General features: G+C 37.3%; 1 protein-coding gene across 4 annotated transcripts in view; it reads left to right on the top strand.

The window, feature by feature from the left end:
• ASCC3 (activating signal cointegrator 1 complex subunit 3) overlaps positions 1-23,497 on the top strand; it is a 266,295-nt gene that overhangs the window by 2,308 nt on the left and 240,490 nt on the right. For all 4 annotated transcript variants that reach the window (XM_065056591.1, XM_065056589.1, XM_065056590.1 and 1 more), the window contains exons 2-4: positions 12,258-12,401; positions 13,215-13,365; positions 16,213-16,796. In XM_065056591.1, coding sequence (XP_064912663.1) covers positions 12,312-12,401; positions 13,215-13,365; positions 16,213-16,796 — 825 coding nt within the window. In that variant the 5' untranslated portion in view covers positions 12,258-12,311. The remainder of the gene's footprint in view (positions 1-12,257; positions 12,402-13,214; positions 13,366-16,212; positions 16,797-23,497) is intronic.

The following is a 23,497-nucleotide window of genomic DNA, read 5'->3' as shown; positions in this document are numbered from 1 at the left end:
TCCTCCTTTCTACAGCCCTCATGTATGTATTTAAAACATATCAGTGTATTTCTTCTCCCAGTAACACATCTAACCCAAGTTTGTTGTATCTTTCCTAGTAGGTTATGTCTTGTACATTGTTGTTCATTTTTGTTATTCCCTACTTCATCCTTCTGAACTGGTATGTGTCTTTCTAAAGAAAAGGTGCCCAACAATGAAAACAATACTGTAATGGAGTCTTTAATACTGACTAGTAGCAGTACAACATGGTATATTTTAAGGCATTAGTCTTTTAAGAATTCATGTTTCCTGTTGTTCCATGTTTTTCCGTGTTTCCAGCATGACAAATGATGTGATGATTGTCACTTGCTGTAGTCTGTAGATGTGTTTCAGCAAAACTGCAACTAACGTGTTGTTTCTGGGCATCCTCTGTTTTTTTGCAGTTTCTTACTCTTGCTTTGATATAATACATTTTACTGTCCATGTTGGATATCTCTTTAATTTGGACAAACTTATCTAATTAAAAGCAGTTTAACAAATGCTCTACAACGTGTAGTTGGAAGTTTGTTAGAAATATGGTACCTTGTGGCTAAACTGAGAAGGAAACAAGGGTTGGACTCACAAACAGATATGGAGACATTGGATTCCTAAATTTAAAACTGTAATCCTCAGAATCTGTGTTGTCATCTCACCTTGCAGCTCTGTTTTCAAACAAAATGTGTGTCTACTGTCTCTCTTATATAGCAGCCAGTGGCAGGTGCTTAGACAATGTACTGAACAAAAAGGAAAACAAATCCAGTGATGCCTCCACTTTCATATTACTTTTCAGTAGTCAGCAATTCTCTTTCTTTCCTCTGTGAAACTGTCGGTATCTCGAGAATATCTCAAGAGAAGGTTGAGATAATATTTATAAATATCTCAAGGGTGGATGTCAAGATGATGGGACCAGATTCCTTTCAGTGGTGCTCAACGATAGGATGAGGGGCAGCAGGCACAGACTGAAGCACAGGAGGTTCCATCTGAATATGAGGAGAAACTTCTTTGCTTTGAGGGTGACAGAGCACTGGAACAGATTGGTTCTGGAGGCTCCTTTTCTGGGGACATTCAAGACCTGCCTGGACCCATTCCTGTGTGATCTACTCTAGGTGAACCTGATTTAGCAGGTCGGTTGGACTAGATGATCTCCAGAGGTCCCTTCCAACCCCAACTATTCTGTGATTCTGTAACCCATAAGTTTTCTTACTGTTCTTACTTCTTACTTACTGTGTGGTTGCTTGGCTGCTGTCCTTGGTCAACCTACCACAACACTTTCTGCAGACACCTGAAAACATGATTGAAAGAAGAAGAGGTAATAATCTCTGGTTCTGTGGTAACAGTGCTCACTGAATTAACCAGTTGTGTTAAATATCCCCATGCCCTCTGTTCCCTGAGGTTGTTCTAGTCACTTTGTATAGAATATTCCTCTTGAAGTTGTACACAACTTTGTATAGTTTATTGAAGGTCCATTAGGCTAGGGAGAAACCAAGAAAGAGTTAGGCTAGATTAGGCTAGAATGGCTCTGCTGGACCAGTTTGTCCTTGCTGAGAGGGCAGTTGGTATTTTCTTTGCTTGATTCAGTACATTAACATTATGGACTAGAGTTTGGAGGCCAGCCTCTGAGTGCATTTCTCTGAGATGCAAATTAAAACGCATATTCTTTTTCTGGCTTGTTAAATCTTGTTCATGCTAGAGAAAAATATCTGTAACAGGAAGATGGAGAATGTTTTATCAAACTGATATTTTAGGGAGGGAAAAGTTGCTAGCTCTCCTCTTTTGTTGTATGTTGAGTTTAGGATCACAGTTTAGGGATATAGATTACACACCTCCCCAGATTTTTCCCATCATTTATTCTGTGGCATGTATTTACTCTGAGCAATCTGTTACTCTCACTTGCCCAAAGGCATATTGGAAGTTTGCCTGGTCCGAAAAGTAAACTGAATCTGATACTACAGGCTTGAGTCATAATCATAAGCTGGTCATACAGTAAGAACAGGTCATCATGGCATGATGGGCTAGTGATTGAAGCGTTTATCAGGTGATTTGTGGAATGAATTTCAGGTTTCCAGTTGTAAATCGGATTCTGAGGAAGTTGTGAGAATAAATAGATGAGTTTGTACAATAGTGGCTTATTTGCATGCATCCACATATTTCTTAAAACATATATAGGAACATTTATATCTATATCAATCACACCTTACTTTGAAACTCGTCGTGGTTTAACCTGAGGTACCAATACAACCGTGATAGCCGCTCACCCATCTCCTCCCACACGCCTCCCAACAGGGGAGAGAATCAAAAGGGAAGGGAGAAACTTGGATTGAGATAAACGCAGTTTAATAATACACTACTGGTAAATATATATATATATATAAAATAGAAAAGATACTCAAGGCAATTCCTCATGAACATGCTGAGCAGCCAGTCCCAGGAAAACAGCAGCTGGTCCCAGAGCCAATCACAGAGAGAGGAAAGAGAGGAGAAAGGCTCAACGGCCTCTGCAAAACAGCAAAAGGCCGAACTAAATGTCATGAACCAAACTCCCCTGGCTGTGCGACAGAGAGCCCGCAAAACAGGAAGTCTTGACTATCCTTAAAAAATTAGTGTGATGCTAATGGGACGGAATGCTCTAACAGATCAGTGTGGATGTCAGTCAAGCTCTGCCCCATCTGTGCCCTCCTTCCTCGATGCCTCACACCTGTGGGCAGAGCACTCAGAGTGCCCTTGGCTCTCAGACCACAGCAATTAAAAACATTAGCTCTGTGTTATCTCTTGTTCTCTAACAAAGTCCAAATAATGAGCTTGCTAGCTATGGAAAAGAAAGGTTTCTAACTGCATGAAGAAAATTAACCCATTTTCAGTCAAACCAGCACACCGGTGAAGACTGCTGAACTGAGTTGCTTAGTGAGCCTGTATTTGGAAGCTGTTTTCTGATTAGTTTGTTCAAGAACTGGAAAGGAATTATTCTTAGCTGCTGCTCTAAGGGAGAAGAGTTTGTCCACTCCTTGGAAGATTAAGGAAGAATGAGGAGGATCTCTGAAAGTCCTCTCTTCCATTTCTTTCAATAAATTTATTATTTGTGGTGAGTTGACCACGACCAGCAGCCAGACACCCTCCCAGCTTCTCACTCCCTTCTGCTGTGAAACAGGGAGAAAATAAGAGACATGTAACAGTTGCTTGGGAAGAGTTCCCCCCCTTTGCTTCTACTTCCTCTGAGTTTTTATTGCTGAGCATGACATCCTGTGGTATGGAGCTGTGTGGCCTCTGAAGCATGAATATAAATAAAATGCTTGGTTGTATTATTTTCTTGTTAGTGTGGCATTTTTTGTTTATAGCAAGTCTTTAAAAGTTGATTCTGTAATCTGAAAACTTTGTATATCTGCTGTGCTAAACACTCATGGTACTTGTTAAAAGGCTTTTAATTGTTTAATAGGAGAATCTTGACTAAAATGTGTCTATTTCTTAGCTTACAGTGATTTTTTTGTAGTGTTTAAGAAATTTTACATACATTCTAACAGAATATGACTGCCTATCAAGAAATTAAGCCATTTTAAAAAATGTACAACTGGAAAAAAAATCCTGCTTTAAAATCCGCATGTAACTAGAGACATAACAGGCGTGTTTTCATGATATCAGCCAAGAATAGTAACATTTTGTCTCAATTTTTGTTCTCCTTCCCATTTTCTCATGGAATAAGCATGCATTTCTGATGGTTACAAGCTTTGTGAGAAGATGGTTGGGGGTCTTCTTGCTGTAGGAAACCATACACAGGTGTCTTTCTCAAAAATCCTCTTGCATGTCTTGCCAGCCTATAGGCAGTCAGCCCAGGAAGGGTGGGCAGCTGCTGTTAGTTTTGGTTCTAGTTTGCATGCATTGTAATATTACAGGAATGCAGCACTACTCTTTTTTTAAGTTCTAATTCTAAAATTGCTTTCCTTGTGGTAGTTGCATTTCCATTGAAGAGTCCTTTAGACTTTCTGTGTACCAAGCATAAGAAGCTTATTTCTGAGAAGACAATAAAAAGCAGAACCTGATCTTAATTGTACACCAAACTCATGAGCCAAGTGTAGTTTATCTTTTTTTTTTGAAAGCTAATTATTCATTTAAGTTTACTTACTTCCTCAGCTTTAAATATCACAACAGTAAGCTTTTATTATATGCATTTGTATTTCAGTTAATTAAAGACATTTTGCATTATCCAAAAGTGAGTTTTTTATTACAGCTTTATTTTAAAAAGTTAATAAAAATAAGTACTATTCTTGCCCTGCCAAAGTAGAGGTCCAGTTTATGAAGGTCAATGGTATTAATCTGAGTCATTCTCGCTTCTGTTACTAGCTAATTAAAAAAAAGTGTTTGGGTTTTCACAGAATGTCATACTTGTCTCTGTCCATACAAAGCTGTATATTATCTATGAGAGACGTACCTGACTGCACACTGAAGCTGCTGCTGTTCTTGATAATTCCTCATGTTAATCTACTTTGATTGAATTAAGGTGCTTGCGTAGGGTTGTATAGATAGTATTTAACAAATCTTTCTAGAAGAGCTCTAATGCAATGATTTTTACCTCTTGCACAATTATGTTATGCTTAAATGCTTCTAGTATAATACCGTTCACTGTATGTTTGCAAAACCAGTTTTCAATATTATTATTTTCTGGTTCTTGCTTTTCTTTCTAGTTGCTGCAGGATTTTGACATGTAGATGCATCCATTTTCTCCCTTTATGTAATGTAAGGTCAGTTCACCCTTCCAGATAAATTTCACTTATGTTTTGAAGTGAAGTGTTATGGGTGACCACCTTCTGATGTTCTGAAGGGGCTAATGTACATGTAAACTCTTCTCTTGGGAGAAGGCAAGGGAGGTGGATGACCAAGAAACAACTTCCCAGCATGGTTTAGAAGTGATGCTAGAATGGGAAAGCTTGCTTTGGTAAATTTTGCTTGTGGCCATCTTCAGATCTTTTGTGGTCTTTGATATGGTAATCAACTGTGGAATTACAATTAAGCCCCAGGGGTGGCAAGATTACTTGTTATCACGGGTCATATAATGTGTTTAAAGGTTTGACTTGATCTGTGCAGAATGTTGTGTTTAAAGATTTGACTTGATCTGTGCAGAATGTTTAAAGCAGACTGGGCACATGAGAGAATACAGGTCCTTTCTATTCTTGCCTTCCCATTAGAGCTCAGATGAAAGATAAAAACTTTTAGTATTGGTTTTCTGCTACAGTAAGTCTGTTATGCTTGCTGATTGTTACTTGTACAAATTTTCATTTGCAAGTAGTCGCTCAGTTGTACCCCTGTGCAGTAATCTCAAGTGGTTTATGCCATTAAAATTTTTTGGTGAATCTTTAGCAACTGTTATAAGCAATTCTTTTACCTGCTGAAGCTGCGTTGCAGAGAGCCTGGCAATGCCATCTCTATGGCAGTAGTTAGAGTTGGACACTGTATCCTTGTGTGTACTTCTAGATTCAAACTTAGGCAGGTCATTAATACAGGAATGTGTTATGGAGACTTTCTTACTGCCATCTGAACAGGTGCTCTAGCATCGTCTTATCACAGCAGTTATGCATTTATGTACTAGGGGAGCTTCAGGGTAGACATGAAGAGGAAAATTTTTACGATGAGGGTGGCAAAACAGGGGCACAGGTTGCCCAGAGAGGTTGTAGATGGCCCATCCCTAGAAACATTCAAGGCCAGGCTGGACGGGACTCTGAGCAACCTGATCCAGTTGAGGATGTCCCTGGTCATTGCAAGGCATTTGGATTAGATCACCTTTGAAGGTCCCTTCCAACCCAAACTATTCTATGATTGTATTATTACAGCAGTTAGTTTGCTGGAGTGGCCTCAGTGAGGTGCAGCATGCCTTACTTTGCTGCTGTCATTAGCTCAAAGGTTTTTTCTTTCACTTATCTATTGTTATTCATCCTCTCTCTTTTCTCCCTTTGGACACATACATCCATATTTACCTTCCATACAACTCCTGCTTTTTCTTTAGTGACAAACCTTCCTGGAATGGAGTAAGATACCCCTCCCCCCTGGCCCCAGGATTGTTTTCAACTTCTGTTGATGGCATGGTGTAAAGAGAGAGAGGCACAGAGAGTTCCCTATTAAGCTAAAGCAAAACCAAACTGTCCTTGTTTCATCTGGAATAGTGTTAATTTTCTTCCTAGTAGCTGGTATAGTGCTGTGTTTTGGATTTAGTATGAGAAGAACGTTGGTAATGCACTGAGGTTTTGTTGTTGTTAAGCAGTGTTCATACCAAGTCAAGGACTTTTTATCCAGGAGGCTTCAGGTGCACAATAAGCTGGAAGGAGGCACAGCCAGGACAGCTGACCCAAACTGGGCAAAGGAATATTTGATACTGTATTACATCATGCTCAGTATATAATTTGAGGGAATGAGAAGGAAAGGGGGAAGTTTGGAGTTACAGCATTTGTCTTTTCAAGTCACCATTCCATGTGATGGAGCTCGGCTTTCCTGGAGATGGCTGAGCACCTGCCTGCCCATGGGAAGTAGTGAATGAATCCCTTATTTTGCTTTGCCTGCATGCACAGCTTTTGCTTTACTTATTAAACTGTCTTTATCTCAACATAAGAGTTTTCTCACTTTTATTCTTCTGATTCTCACCCCCATCCCACTAGGGGGGAGTGAGTGAGCAGCTGTGTGGGTCTTAGTTGCTGGCTGGGGTTAAATCACAACACAAACACCCTTCCATGCCCCATCTTGTGTTTGTGGCTCATGCCTAGTGTTTAAATGAACATACGTATTATGTGTATTGAAGTTGGAGTTTCGCTTATAGTACATTTCCATGTGCGAGGAAAGTCCTTAAGTCTCTTGCATGGCATGCAGTTTGTCTCTTGGTGCAGGGAATGAAAAAGGTGATGGGGTGTAAACTGCAGACATTTCTCAATCTGCATCTCAGAACTACATCTTATGTTCTTGGAAATGAAAGGTGAATTATTTAGGAAAAAAAAAAAGTTGTTTCAAATTAATTAAAATATTTATTTATTTATTTATTTATTTATAGAAATGACAGCTATCCTTGGTAATGATCTTAAAGCACCTCTAAAATGAACACATTATTGGGCCAAGCCATGTACTTGGCATCATACCAGAACAGCATTGGGCATAATCACAGGAAACGCCTCTCCAGCTGCCATGGGCAGGAGCAGTGTTAGGCAGCTGGTGTTTAATCCCACATGCATGGCCAAAATTGTGAGAGAGAGAATCTGGAAAGGGTTAATACTCTATTGAATGCGTGGATTCTGAAATTGTCTTTTATATGACTGATGGCACACACAGGCACTGTTATGCTGCCTCATTACGCTGAAGCATTCTGGTATTCACTGAGATGAATACTGTGTTATTGGGGAACCGCTATTCCTGAGTGCATATTCTATAATCTTGACATCTCCCTTTCAAAGACTGGCATGGTCTTGACTGGAGATCAGCAATATTCAACCGAGACAACTTGAGAGAATTCTAGTGTGATGTCTAAGCCTTTTGCAGAAAATTAGATGTCTGAAAGTGCACGATTGTTGCTACATCATATAGCACTGCTTATAAAGGTGCAAAATATAAAGTTGGAAAATATTAATATTGTAGTATCTTGCTTTAGCCTACTGGTTATGGTTAATGTCCCAGACATTATTAAACCACTATTATCCCTGGCTGTCAACTTCGATGCTAGATGCTGTATTTGCACTGTTTGTACCAAACATGCTTGGGTAAGAAATTTAAGTGAATCTGATACACATCCCCATTGTTGTAGGATAACTTTTTCATGTAATGCTTTTATTTATTTGTTTAGAACAGTGGTGAGAAATACACACCAAATAGAATATGTTTTTTTTTAAAAAATATTGAGGCTTGTTTATAAATAAAATACGAACTTTTTTGTTATGAAGCTGCCGAGTTTCATTGTAGCAATTCGAAAACGTGTTCATGTCACTAAAATGTAATGCTTCAGGACTGATTTATTTTCATTCCTCTTGCGTAGATGTGTAAAGAAGTAAAATATTCTGTGTGTGGATATATTTAAAATGCCTCAATGTGTCCTCATGGTCTTGCAGACTTTGTGTTTGGTTTAGATAATCTAGTGCTAATATTTGGTTTACTGTTTTTAAATGCCTTTAAAGTATAAAAGAAGTTACTGCATTGACCCTTTTTTAAAAACAAAACAAAACAACCCTATGACTGGTATATTGTTTGCCTTTTTAGCTTCTGTTTCATTTGAAATTATTCCACTTTGACAAGTGCAGGTAAAAATGCCATTTGATCCAAATACTATGTGGTCAATAGCAACCTGCTATTAATTGCTGATGTTTAAAGCCTCTTTTTCTTTGTAATGTTCTTTGATTAGATTAGTAATCAATAGTAACTTATTTGGGCTTTATAAAAGAGAAGTTTACATAGACGGCAAGAAACTAGTTAATAGTTTTAAGAATTATAGGCAAAACCTGGTAACATGGCTTAATTTTCCTTTAATAGTTTAAACAAAATGATTGCCGTAGGGTTTTAAGGGACCTGTAACACACCAAATACTAGAGGCTACAGAAGCTGGAACTTTAGGATAGTGCAGCTGCTGATTTTGACCTGTCATTCTCTTAATGCTCTGTTATTCCTGCACTTAATCAATCCCCTTCTTTTAGCTCTACCAGGAAGCTGGCTTGTTTTGTTAAAAAGTACAGGTGTTAAAATAAGTTTTAAATAAATCAGCAGCAACAAAAAACTATTTGATTATAATCTCTGTAACATTTCAGTAGAGAAGAGAAAGATATATAGAGAGAAAATAGGAAGGTCGAGAGTGGGAGGAAAACTTAAATAGTTGGTAAAAATAGAAAGGGGAAAATTTCTCCAGTACTGTTTGTTATCTTCATAATATTCGTAGCAATTTTTCACATTTTCCAATTTAAAAACCCTGCTCAGATTATGATCCATGTTTACTGTTAGATTTACTTTAAAACTATGAAGTTTGAATGGTTTCTTATATGAATTCTGAGTATAATCTGCTTTTATGTTTTACTTTGCCTCCTAAAAAGTTACAACATTAAAAATCACACTTCTTTTTAAAACAAGTAAAATAAGCTTTAAAAGATATTGGATCTCATCTTCACAAAGCTGTAGAAAGGTGGTCTTCCTGTTTTACAAACAGAAGTCTAGTGGAAAGTTGGTTTTGTTTTTTTTTTTAAGAGAGGCAGGAAATCTGAGAGAGTGTTAAGAATCATAGAATGGTTTGAGTCAGAAGAGACCATGAAAGATCATCCAGTCTAACCCTCCTGCAATGAGCAGGGAAATCTTTCACTAGATCAGATGACTCTAAGTCCTGTCCAGTATGACCTTGAACACTCCCAGTGATGGGACACCAAGAACTTCTCTGGGCAACCTGTGCCAGTGTCTCATCACCCTCATAGCCTTCAAACTTCAGTTTCTTTTCCTAAAAAAAAAAAAAAAAAAAAAATCAGGATTTTTACTGTGCAAAGCTGTACTGATCTCAAGCTTAAATTCCCATACCACTTGACCCTCTACAGACATGAAGTAACCTAATGGTACCTTTTTCTCAAGGGGAGGATAGGCAGAAGGATGGTGTAAGTTTGTCTTGCATCTCTATATATGGGACATAGTAAATAGGATTTAATTGCTGCTGCCCTTTATGGCCTTGTTCCAATACCAGCAGACATTAGCATGATTTTTTCATAGTGCAGATGCTTCAGATCAAGCTCCAGGCAAATGGGTATATTTCTCTTAAACCAGAATAAATTAGTTACCCTTATGATTGCTGCAGGAAGACAAGCAGTAGCTGATCCACTTTCAAGGCATCATGATGCAGGCAGGTATCTACATCAGCAGGCTTTATGAGAAAGCAGGTAACTTATTTTAAAACAAATGTGAATTTACACTTCATCTCATAGGGCCACAGCATTTTTGACCCAGCATTTTCAGCCAGCTTTTATATGTTGCAGAATTATAGTGTTTGTAGCATCATAGAATGACTTGAGTTGGAAGGGACCCACAAGCATCAATGAACCCAACTCCTGTCCTTGCGTATGACAACTCCACAATTCTTTGCCTTGGTTTTCATGTTAACAGTAGAGTAATTGTACCTGTTACCTGCCTTCTGATTGATGGCTGTTTTTGTTTTCTTGTGGTGCATTGCTGAGGACAAGTGTCATGGTCCAGAAATGAAGGCCGTGTGTGGAGTTTGCCAGTAAATGAGGTGCAGAAGCCTAGGACAGCTGCTCTGCCAAACCAGACCCCTCTGGGACTGGCAAGCTCTGAAAGCATGTAGACACCCGTGGGGCAGCATTTATTAATATGTTCTTAACTGTAGGGCCTTGGGGCTCTATTTGGCTTTTGGCCTGTGCCCTTACTTGTCCTCTGGGGTTCCATGTTTTTAGTTTCAGGAAATATTAATAATTTGATGGATAAAGGATGAAGAAACACTCCTTTAAATCTCAATTTCTTAACAACTGTGCCTGCTGGAGATGCTTTAAAAATCTCTTAAAAGTGTATGTGAAAAGTGAACTTTTAACAAGTGGGTTCGAACTTTCATAAATTACTGTGTGTGTTGTTTCAGAAAGGACAATTAATAATGTTACAGTTACATTGTTATATGTTATTGTAAAGGACCATAGTTCTATAGAAAAAGGTATTTGAGTGTAGGTATAAAATAAATTGGCAAAATGGAGTGATCTTTAATAACCAATGTCAGTGCTGTCATTGGAGCAGTATGAGAGTGATTTACCTTTTTTGTTGGGTTCAAACAAACAATGTTGGTTAGATTTCCTCAATTGTGGACATGTTACTTCTATACTGGTGGCTGTAGTGATCACAGTGTTTTCACGAGGAGCTATGCTACGATGACCTATGTGTCATACATCCACTGAACAGCTCAAAAGCAGCAGTGTTGCTTGGCTCTGCTCCTAGGCTTGAATTTGAACACGTCCTTCAGTCCCTTCACAGTTAAAGATTTTCTATTTCCACATTTTGTAGCTTCATTGTTATAACATTTTCCCCAAAATATCAGCTGTTGTGATAGCTTTTCTCAAGATGCATCTGAATGCGAGGTGGGGAGACAAGCAGACCTGACAAGTCAGTGACATTTCTCTGTCTGTCACTGGAACGCTGCATCTGGATTTGCCTTTGTGCTGTATTGCAAAATTGATAGCTAAAATACAAATGCAGTCATTAAATGAAGAAAAACGTTAAGGATAATTGGATTAAAGCACAGAGTTCTGTACGGTATATGCCTGTTGGCGGGGAACAAAAGACATTTTATTAACTCCATTTTAGGTTATTTAATTCTGAATGGCCGATGATCTTCAGGCATGCTAAGAATGATGCAGATCATTAGGTTTGTAATAGTATCATTAATTGTTTAAAAAATAATCTAAATCTTTATCTATCTGCTACCATCAGAAACTGTAGCTGTGCATTAGAGTTCATTAAACAATTCAGCTGTGGGCGCCTTTTGAAATTAAACAACTTTGAGAATAGTTTCAGTAAAAGGCTTGGAATGAGTACAAATTCAGCTGGAGAACAGCTGTGTTTTGCTGTATAGATATGAGCTTGTTTCACAGAGGAAATAAGACTGCACAGAATTAGGCAGTACTCCTGGAGAGAGCCCTGTGATCCCAAAGCATACTTTTTTTTCAGCTTTCTGGTAGCTCTTTTTTACTTTTATTTCTTACAATACTTCAGTGTTATATATATTATGAGCCTCTTTTTTCCTGTTGTAATTTTCGTTGTCTGTTTTGCCAGTTAGAAGTGGCTAAGCAGTTGTCAAGAAGGATGTCTCTGCATCAGTGCCGGAGGCTGTTAATGACCTGAAGGGTCCAAGCATGGGCTGGTTCAGAGGAAATCTTCCCGTGGGTTGTAATCACTTATTGCTGTTGGGAGCTAAAGTTCAGCTACATAGATTTCACTGTAATACTCTTGTGCTAGTGGTGTTAAAGGAATAATTGCCACTTTGCGTTGTTGCTGGTAACTTCCCTTTAGAGAGAAGAGAGAAGAAGAACCTCCTGAGTGACCTCTGCACGTCACCATGTCTTGCCTATGCTGTGTGCCCCTCACCTCCCTTCTGTTGGGTCTTGATTATCAAATGTTTTGAGAGAATTATCTTTTTAAACTTGTTTAATTGAAGTGCCAGTCAAGTTCTCCTTGCTCAAAAAGGTCTTTCAAGTTTGTGATGCCAGTTTGTATTTATAGCATTAACAAAGTTATGTTATTTGTTTGTTCTCATCTAGGTGCTTGAACTGGGATTTACTTTCTCATCCTATGGATCACTGAATGAGTAACAGATGGCCTTGCCTCGTCTTACGGGCGCTTTACGCTCCTTTTCAAATGTCAGTAAACATGAGGATTACTGTGAAGAATTAACTGACTTAACGGTAAAGATTTTTTTTTTCCCTTTTCCAAAGCATAGTTGTAAAGTATTAGTGTGTATATAACAAGAATTGTTTGCTTATTTAATTTACCTTGCTACTTCATAAGAGCAGGCAAGCAAGACTGGGCAGAGTGTGTGTAGTTTCCTGTGCAATCCTTCATATTGTCCTCACTCAGAGTCAATTTTGCTGTAACTTTGTGATTTCTGCTAGGCCCTTACAGTTATGACATGCTGTGTGAACAGCATCACTTGGCTATGTTATTATGGCCCTGCTGCTTTTTGTTTCAGAAACTTATTTAGGTTGGACTGGCCTTGTGTGTTTTTAGCTGCAAGCTTAGCAGAGCTGGGGAGCCAAACATTTACCTTCAAATATTAAGTTCACTTTGGATTCTTGCTGAGGGAGGTTTAAATAAATTTAGTTATACTGAATTTAGGTACTTTTTTTTTTTTTTTCTAAGAAGTAGTACATTACAGCAAAAAATGCATTGTGGGAACCTGTAACATGAAATGAATTTGGAATCCTGGGAGCTATAAATCTCTTGAAGTTGCAAGAGTTTGGCTTTACAGAGAATTCTCCCTTGGAAAGAGTAAAGTAGTGAATGTGTGTGTGTCTGTCTTCCTCCTTGCTTATGCACAAGAGTGTAAAGAACAGGTAACAGGAAAACTGCTTGCAATTGTTACTACATACTCACTGAATGCAATTGGAAAGAGTTGTGTGGTTTGTTTTTTTTTTTTATCTGATGTTTAATTTTAATGGAACCTCTCTATACTAATTTGAAATAATAAATAAAAAACCACAAATATTTTGCATTTTCAGACTAAAAGATCAAAACTGCATGAACAGTTGCTGAACTCTGATCTTACTTGGAAGAAGATAATAAAGTTTGTTGATGACAATTTGGACAAAAAAGAACACCAAACTGTAAATGGTGATTTAAAAACTATATTACAAGCTGCAAAACAAATAGGTATGTTTTCATTCTCTAGTAGTCTAATAATAGGCTGTTTTGTTAAGTGGTTTGGGTTTTTTTCAAGCTGCTTTCTGCCTACATACTTTGCATACTGGTACAATTTTAGTTCTACCTTGACTTCAGTCTTGCCCTGAAATATCTTTGAAACTCTGTTAATCTGTTATGTATATGCACAGTTTGGCTTTCTGTCTTATAGCAACAAAATTATATTTTAAAATGTGGATATTCTTGCTTTTTGATAGTATTGTTGTGTAGCGTGTGGTATGGTTTGTGTTTGACCTTTAGTAAGCAAAAGCAGCAGCAACTTCTTTTGGAATGGCAGTACTCCGTGAAGGGAACAATCTTAGTGTTATCTAATCCCATGTGATTGGTATTGTGAGAAATTGGACTGCTACATAGGCAGACAAAAATGTAAAATATGTTTTCTGCTTGAAGTGTTTGTTGCAGAGAGAAAGAAATAATAAATTTCACTCATCTGTAACTGGGCTTTTAAAACTGAACATATATTACGGCAAAGAAAATGTAAAAATTTTGATTGGAAATTTAGTTTTTGATTGACAGACTAAAACTAATTCAGCTTGTGCTGTTAGCAGAATTTAAGTTAATCAGCTCATAAACGGAGTACATGGCTACAATTCTAGCTGCCACATATTTAAGAATTTTTCATTTCAGTCTAGTAGGTATATTTTCTCCTTTTCTGATTGTGTTTCAAATATCTTGAGTAGAACTCTAAGTAATAAGATTGAGAGTATGGTGGGTAGGTAGAGCAAATTGAAAGACTTGAAAATAATAGTGGTAAAATTTCATTTGATTGAGTGGAGAGGACAAAACAAATGAAAACAAATGCATGATTATTTAGTTAGAACAAGTTAGAAAGAAACCATCAGCTTTGACACTTCTAAATAAAGATGTGTAATGTTATGGAGACACAAACCAGAATGGATTAGGGTGACTGAGGCACAAACTGGACTGACAGTACTGTTCCAACTCTTGTCATCTGAAATGTATAGTAGGGAAAGGGAATTGCGTATATGTGTGCTTTAGCTTAGTTTCAAGGAAATGAGATTTCAGCTTAGGCAACAGATACTGTAATACTGATTTCCTTTATGGGGAAAATGTCACTTACTGTAATGATCTGATTAGCTTAAAAACAAAAAGGAAAGAGTAGCTTCAAGTAGTGCATCTCTTGCCACCTTGACTGGCTCATTATGTTTAGAGGGGATGTGTAGGATTTTATAAAAAGATGCTTGCACAAATAGTTGTTGATAACAAAGGAGAGTTAGCACATAATAAACCTGAGAAGCTTTTCTCAAATCCTTCAGTACAATTGCACTTTAATAACATGTACTTCTATTCTGACACAAGTTCCTTTAAGTGAGGTTCATACAGCTGGACTTAGGTCTGTAAGTTTTCAGATGTTGGGGTTTTCTTTCTGTGATTCCTATATAGCTAATGCTGAGAGGGAGGCCAAACCACCTTTTTCCTTTGAGATGTATTTACGTATACGTATGTGTACTTATCTTTATCATGTATCTTCTGCACATAGTTAGCTAATTATCCTGTAAATATCACCTCCAGTGCCATCTATATATTTTTTAGCTTTTCAAAGTGCATCATTGGGAAATTCACCAGAAATACAGAATCTTTAAGCACCTCCATTTGTATTTTATGTTTCTAGTTACTCAGCATTGTTTCACCTGCTTATGCTGGATTTCTTTTGCTTTTTCCTGTTACATTGTGGGGAAAAAAACAAACAAAAAAACAAAACCGCAAAACTAAAACCAACCAACCAACCAAACCACCAAAACGTCTGCTGGGGTTAAACGTGACCTAAATTGAATCCTCACAAGTAACAATGTTGCCTTAATATAACTAAAGAATTGACCAGGTAAACACATCTGGACAATAGCAGCTTGTAAATCTCGACAGTAAGCTTTTAAGATGTTGTAAAAATTGTGCAATCCTGTAAGAAGTGCTAATTCTACTGAAAATGTCAGAGTAACCTACCCAACTTTTTAGAACACAACTTTTAACTTAAAAAAAAGCATTGTATGTTGTCCTCATATAAAACAAACAAAAACCCAAGTGTGCTGGCTGTTTTTGTTGTTGGTTGGTTGGGGTGTTATTTTGTTCTGTGTGATGACTTTTAAAATCTTGGTTAGTAGTGACATTTAGGTTTCTCATATGGTGGCTTTGTTTATATTTTCCTTGAGTGCCTTGCGGATATTTGTATAAGAGGTAAATTCATGTTTTTCTCTAATACTATATTTTTTATTTGCTTAATATGGTATTTTGTTAATATCAATCTAAATTCATGCATTTATTTGCTTTAATTTCTTTGGGCAATTTTTCAAACACACACACACATTCTGTAGCGATTCTATTGGGAATTACTGCAAGAATGTAGTAATTCTACTGGGAATTACTACAAGGATGTAGTAATACCCTGCAGAGTTCTGTACACTTAGTCTGTTACGAATATTCAGATTAGGCAGTGAATTGGTACAAAGTGGAAATTTGTTACCCTAAAAAAGCTCATAAATATGCTATTGTGAGTTTAAGACCTCAGGCAAGTTTTTCCTTTTATTTGGAAAGATATGAAAACATTGGTAATCCTTAATATGAATTTCTAGCAAGTATAAGGATAATGAAGACAGATGCTTTATTATCGTATACTTTTTATACTTCACTACCTTGTAACAATTGCTACTTGCTGTTATGGTCTTCATTTCATATCTCTGATGAGACTTGCAGCATGAAATTGAATACAGTTATGTTATAGGCAATGAAGGAGAATTAGTTTGAAGTGTATAAAGTTACATTTGTTTTTGGTTTTGTTAACAGTTGGAGCTGAAAATGGACAAGAAGCAATTGAAAGCGGAGCTGTTTTTCTCTTTAAGACATTTCACAGGAAAGAATGCGTTGGCCATGATGAGACAAAGGCGATCAAGCAGATGTTTGGGCCATTTCCATCATCATCTGCTACTGCAGCTTGTAATGCCACATGTCGGATTGCTTCTCACTTCACTGAAGAACAACTTACAGCCCTCATGCAGATGGCTGAAGAGCAAAATTGTGATAACAGAGTGTTCTTTGGTAAAAATATAGTGTTTTCATTTGACATGCATGATTTGGATCACTCTGAGGAGCTGCCTGTGAATGGTGAAGCCGATGAGCAGAAAATTATAAGCTTAGATTACAACAAATTTCTGAACAACCAGCTGAATCACTTACAGAATTACTGTGATGAGAAATCTGGTCTCAAGTCTTTGGAAAAAGTAGATGATTCTTTTTTATGGCGTGAAGTTGGAAAGTATCTGAATGAATCTCAAGGAGGTACCCCTGGAGGGCCAACAACAGAAGACCTCTGCTGTACTTTGTATGAGATGCTCGCTTCTAGCAAAAGTGGCGATGAACTTCAAAATGAGGTACAGTAGTGTATTAACTGTACTGCATGTATTTGAATGCTGCTCCACAAATATCAAATTACCTCATATTGGATTATGTCAACATACTTTATCCAAGCGTTGTCTATGCTTTTTTTTTTTGGTCTTCAGGAAAATTACATGGCAGCGTCTTAATTAACCAGGCAGAAGATGGATGCAGCATGAACTTCATGTGAATACATTCTCCCATAAGACAGGCTATTTCTTTTTCCATTTGCTCAGCTTCTCCATACTTTCTTTTTAAACAGTCGCCAGTTTAAGCTACCGTACAGAAGTGTGAGAGCTTGCAAAGCCAAACCAAACTTAACCTTCTTGGACGTGTTCCATCTCTAGTTTCAGAGCCTTCCAGTTGCTGGAAGGAAAGATGGAGGACTGCGCAAGAGGTGCTGCTTTAAAACTTTGTCATATTCCTCCTATCTCTTTTGATAAGAAGGAGGGCTTATCACAAGAAGGGCAGAGAAAACTTGAGCAAGAGGGAAGAGCTACCGAGAGGCTGGAGTTCAAGGATAAGTGTAGTGGTGGAAAGGGGAAGGTTATGATTAAAGGCTGTTGAAGAGGCTTTCCAGGCATGTGCAGGAGAGATGGTTGCATGTATCTAGGCAAGAGAGGACTGTTTTTCAATGAAATTGGGAAAGAATTCCTGCAGTTTGCTAATTGCTTCTTCCTGTGCACCTTTCTGTTATATTTACTTTATTTTTCCTACTTGCCCTGCTTTTCCTACTTGAATTGTCAAAGTAACTTTTTAGAAAGACTTTGAATTTTGAAAATTTGCTATAGAGATACAACCGATGATAGACAATCTTGTGACAGTGTATTGAAAATTTGCTGGAATTTTTCCATTATAGTTGCAGATTTTATTCTTCCGAACAAAAACATTAAGTGATAGAGAAGAGGACCTGAATATTTAATCTTAGAATTAGTTAACTATGTATTGATGTCTGTTGCGTAATGGTGAAGTCACGTTCTTGTTTTGTTTGATAGTAAGTAGACTACATTTTGTCTGTCCTTTGAGCTATTTTTTGTGTTGTGTTTTTTGTTTGTTTGTTTGGTTGGTTTTTTTTTGTTAGTTTGTTTGTTTTGTTTTGTTTTGTTTTAATAAACTTCTAGTTTGAGAACCTAAATGTACATATAAGGGGAAGCTGATCTAATTTCTACTGCATTAAAATATATTTGAAAGGTAACACTTTCATGCATGTTTGCAAAGAAGACTGAACAGTCTTGGAGAAGGAGATTGGTTAAAGAAACTTGCATGCTGAATGAAACATGAAAAAGATTACCTTCATTATTACCTTCATTTACCGTAGAGACCTGAAGTTTATTAACTGTACAGAGATAAAGGGTTTTTTTTCTACATCAGCAAAAGACTTTTCAGATGTAGTCACACAGTATACAGAAATAATTCCATACTTCTGCATAATGCCTATTTAATACCTAACTTTAATTTGTAGAATGTGAAAGGAAATACTTGAAGCCTTTCACTTGAAGCAAGAAGAAATAACTTTATTTTACAACTCTATGGTCATAATGAATTGCTAAATCAATTGGCAGAAGTGCAAGCTGTCAGTTTTTATGTAGATCACTAATAAATCCTTTCCTTTGGTTTTTGGAACAAATGTTTTCTGGCAGATTTTCTGTTCTGATGGATTTACAGGACTTTTAATTTGATCATATGAAAAAATGGTTTACTTTCCAACGTACGCATACCTTTCTGCAGATTTAGCAAAAGTAAGTCCTTTTCTTTGTGTTGCTGGAGAGAGGATAGGATTCTTTTCCTTGAGTGTCTGACACGTGTATCTTACTTTGGATTTTTAAGAACTCTTAGTAATTAAAAAAAAAAATTCTCCCCATTCTCCTTATTTTTGTCCCCACGTTGCCTTTCCTTGCAACAATCTTAGACTGACAGAATCGCAGAATGTGCTGAGTTGGAAGGGACCCATAAGGACCATTGAGTCCAACTCCTGTACCTGCACAGGACAACCCCACAGTTCACACCGTGTGTCTGAGGACATCGTCCATTCTCTTCTTGAACACTGTTCCAGTGCTCCACCACCCTGTGGGTGAAGAATCTTTTCCTAATGGCCAACCTAAACCTCCCCTGGCACATCTTCCTGACATTCCCTTGGGTTCTGTCACTGGTCACTAAAGAGAAGAGTTTGGCGCCTGCCCCTCCTCCTCCCCTTGTGAGGAAGCTGTAGCTGCCATTAGGTCTCCCCTCAGCCTCCTCCAGGGTGAACAAACCAAGTGACTTTAGCCGCTCTTCATGCGGCTTCCTCTCCAAACCCTTCACCAACTTTGTGGCCCTCTTCTGGACACTCCCTAGTAGCTTAATATCTTTTTTATCCTGTGGTACCCAGAACTGCACACTGTGCTCCAGGTGAGGCCGCACCAGTGCAGAGCAGAGCGGGACAGTCACCTCCCTCGTCCGGCTGGCAATGCTGTGCTTGATGCACCCAGGACACGGTTGGCCTTCTTGGCTGCCAGGGCACACTGTTCAACTTGCCGCCAACCAGAACCCACAGATCCCTCTCCGTGAAGCTCCACCTCCAGCATCTTGTTCCTTAGTCTGTATACAGCCAGGGTTGCTGTGTCCCAGGTGCAAAATCTGACACTTACCCTTGGTAATTATTTATCAATTCATTGTAATTATTTATTAATTAATTGTTCTTTGAATAATGTGGGGGGCAGGGAGAGGGATAAGACGAATTTGAACCTGATCACCTTTTGTTAAAAGCTAACTGGCATTTGTATTGTGCTCTCTGTAAGAGTAGTTATGACTTGAAATTTTTTTTCTGGGCTTTGGACTTCACCATTACTTAGGGAATATTTTTTTTTTTTTTTATTAAAGCAGTTTTGCTGGTGGCATCAGTAAGAGCAGATGGGGCTTTTAGACCTGAAGATAAGCCAATTCTAGAACTAGATCATACGTTTGATGTATGAGATGGCATAACAAGTATGTGATTTATCATGCATACTGAAAATCTTACATTAATTGTGGTGATGCATACATGACAAAGTCTTTTTGCTCTACAGAGTTCTTTTTTTCTTTATAAACCAATGAAAGAAGAACTACTGATATGAAAGGGTAGTTCTTTGTAATTAAAATCCAGAGCTATAAAACACATTTTCGTATTTTGAAACACGCTATGACTATTCTGTTTAGGAACATATGACTGCTTATTTATTATTAAACAAGAAAAGAACATGGTGGTGGTGAGGATATTGGTGAGTGGACACCTCTAATGATCCTTAAGCAAAGCTTATTAAGATTCCAGATTACACTAAGAATATGAGCATTCTTAGATCATTTCAGGCGTGACATTCTGCCTTGTACTTTTTTGCAGTGTATGTATAGGCACACACATGTATGCTATTTAGGTTCTTATCTACTTAATTAACCCTACAAGGAATTAAAATGAGCTTCTCTCTCTAGCACTGTATGGCTTATGTTTAAAGAGGTTGGTGAGGTAGAAGAAATGCTTTGTTTTCACTGTTTAAGTAAATTCCACACTTCCTTTGGGACAGTTTGTTTATCTGGCACATCACTGGTGACTCTTAATTAGAGGAAAATTGATTCTTATGCTTGGAGTGATATGGGAGTTATAACTTAGATTTTTCTAAGTGTTTAGGACATGTGCTTTTCATTGGGGACGTAAAGTCTAGTAAAACTAAACAACAGCTATTGAAGCGTGCTTTTTACTGTATGTCAGATTTCGTTGATGAGTATGAAATGGTAATGATGTGGTAACAAGACCATTATTTTAAGAAGCATGAAAAAGCTAATGACAAACTATCGAGTTTTTCCCAATAACTGTAGTGGGTTTTTATTATTATTTTTTATTAAAACTTAGTATGCAGTGCTTTCTTCAGTTCAAGTACTCAGTTTCTAGTATATGGTGCTTTCAGAATGAGCACCTGAGGCATTTGAGAGCTTTTTAGCAACCTTGCCACCTAAGCTCACCCAAGATAATGAGGAAGAGGTTGGAGGAGTTCAGTCCCTCTTAGGTTACACTGTGCTGTTCTCAGAGAGCGTCTGTCTTTCTTGTGTGAACTTTTGTCATAGTTTATCTGTAAAATTTTTCTGAATTGTACTTTGGAGATACTGATGTCTATTTTTACACTAATGGAGAGGTGCGTTATCCCTTTATTGTAACAAAACAGGAAAAATTTCCTATAGAGAGAAAATAACTAGAGGAAAAAAGGAAATGCAATGAGAATCGTGTTAAGAACTAGTTTATACTGTACAGATTATGAAAAAATGTGTGATTTATTATTCATCTCAGGCCAAGGAAAGAACGTTGCCCAAATAAAATTAAGAAACTTTAATATCATTCAGCCTGTTAGATTAGGTGCTGTTTCCCAGACAAAATCATGTTAAACACTGTATAAATGACTAGAACAACACTGGGCTATGAAGTGAAACAGAACTGTTTCAAGAAAATTACGTAATAAGTAGTAGTTTGATTATTATGTGAGTAGTACATATATTTACTTATCTCTATACATGATAGATTTATTTGCCTATAAAATGAGGCAAAAAAAGTTTACTGCTTAGGATTATTTTGTCTCCTTTACAGCTGTGGCTGTCTTCAGTTCTCTGAATTAAAAGGTAACATGTACACAAACTATAGCATCCAGGGCTTCCCTTAGTTAAATACAATCTAGCTATATTGAAAACTGTCATAGTGGAAAACAAACATTCCTTTTTATTTCATTTCTAAGAATAATTCGTTATAATTCCTACTGAAAAAGTAAGATATGGCTTCTTCCTTGTGATAAGCACCTGAGAATGTTCAGGTGATGAAAACCAGCAAGAGACCTAAGGGTGGTAACGTGGAGTTTGAAGGTGCTGAATCTTTCCTTCAAGGGTCAAAAACATTCCTTTCAAATCAAAGCAGACCTGAAATCAGGAAAGTATGAGTTGTGGAATAATATAGCTTTTATATAATGGGGAAAAAAAAAAGGAGGTCAGGAGTTGGGCAGCACCTCTTCCTGTATGTATTCCTTAATAGATCCATCCAGTAATACACTCATCATTAGAGCCAGAAGATTACAGCTATTTTACTGAGACTCTGTTCTTTCCATGCTTCTTTCAGAGTGGAATTTAATAGATTATTTTGTTGTTTCATTAAGTAGGATTTTTTTTCAGTGTGGTGTTTGTGTGTCTGAACGCTTGATGTGGCAATGAGCTTTTAGACAGTTTTCCCATGGCTCTGCTATGTGGAACACTGTTGTCTCTCAAGCTTCTGCCTGTAACTTTTCTTCAGCTGCCTTTGTCAGTGGTGGCAATATAATGATTTTTTTTTTCCCCGCTTGAGTTAATCTGCATTGTTTCTGTTGCCCGATTCTAATCCCATCACAAATGCCTGCCAGTATGCTTTGTTGGCTGAACTTGTAAATGCTCTTGGGATCAAGAACAAGAGGAACTTAACTAATTTGTCAATTTAACGAACTGGCAGGAAGCTCCTCTGTGTCTGCCACCAGCCCTTCTGCAAAAGAAGCACAAAAGAGTAAAGAAAAACAAAATCTGTTTAAACTTTCACAGAATGTGGAAGGGACCTTTTCTGTCAGTGATACAGTATCTTAAATTAAGGAAGACTCGATTAATAAAACAATGTGGGAAAGTTTGTCTCAACTTGTCCCCTCAAGACTGCTCCAGAGTCTTGTTGCCTGGGTGGTTAAAGTGAACCCTTGTTATCTCCTTTTTAGTTTCTTTCAGGGCTGGCTTTATGGTCACTTTTCCTGTGCTTCAGTAATTTTTTTTTTTATTTTTATTTTTTTTATTTTTAAAACCAATTTAAAAAATGATCATCAAAGAATTGCACTTGTGACTTTTTTTTGCAGATGATGCTCTGCCTTTTCAACACTGCCTTTCCATTCATTTACCCTTCAGGCAGTTACTTGACAACTTTAATTCTTCTATTAATGCTTATCTCCATGAATTTAACAAGTCCTCATGTGGAAAATGGCAACGTTTTAAATGAAGTCCAGATGTGAGAATACTGCTATTTATTCATTTTCTAGATTAATGAAGTGTTAAACCAAGTAATGTATCATCAGTAAGCGTATGCTACATTTATGCCATTTTCCAGGTACCTGCATGTCTTTATTTTTTAAATATATTTTTTTTAACTCTTCTCCAATCACATTTATATTTTTCTTATCCACGGTGTTATTGCACTTGTAGATGTGTATTCCTTGACCTACAATTTCATGTGTCACATTTTGAAGATTTATGAATTATTATCTTGTACTCAAGCTGTGAGAACTGTGAGCTCTCCGAATTGTGTTCCTATGTTTCATGTGATCATTTTTATATCCATACTCCTTTCTCTTTAACCACCTTATCCTTGTATCCCAAATCAAATGTAGTTCTTTAACCAGTGACAAATTTGAATTTAAATTTTAAAATTGAAATGAATTATAGTAACAGGTCAGTAATTAACACTCTTAATTATTAAGAGTCAATTTCCCTTTTAGAAGAGAAATTAGTGCTACAGTCAGGGACCTAGATGGTGAAGTCAGCTGGTCTGCAGAACTCAGAATGGAAAACAGGCCTGGATACTTTCAAAGCAAAAGACACTGAAATTATTCCCTGATGTAGGCACATGAGCAAATAAATTAAAGAAACATATAGAAGGAGATTAGTTTGGTTTGCCTTTTTTCTCTGTAGTCCCTTTTATGAA

Source organism: Columba livia, chromosome 3, assembly GCF_036013475.1.
Source record: "Columba livia isolate bColLiv1 breed racing homer chromosome 3, bColLiv1.pat.W.v2, whole genome shotgun sequence".
Lineage (NCBI taxonomy): Eukaryota > Metazoa > Chordata > Aves > Columbiformes > Columbidae > Columba > Columba livia.
Note: the sequence above shows the minus strand (reverse complement) of the source record. Positions and strands in the feature narration are given on the sequence as shown.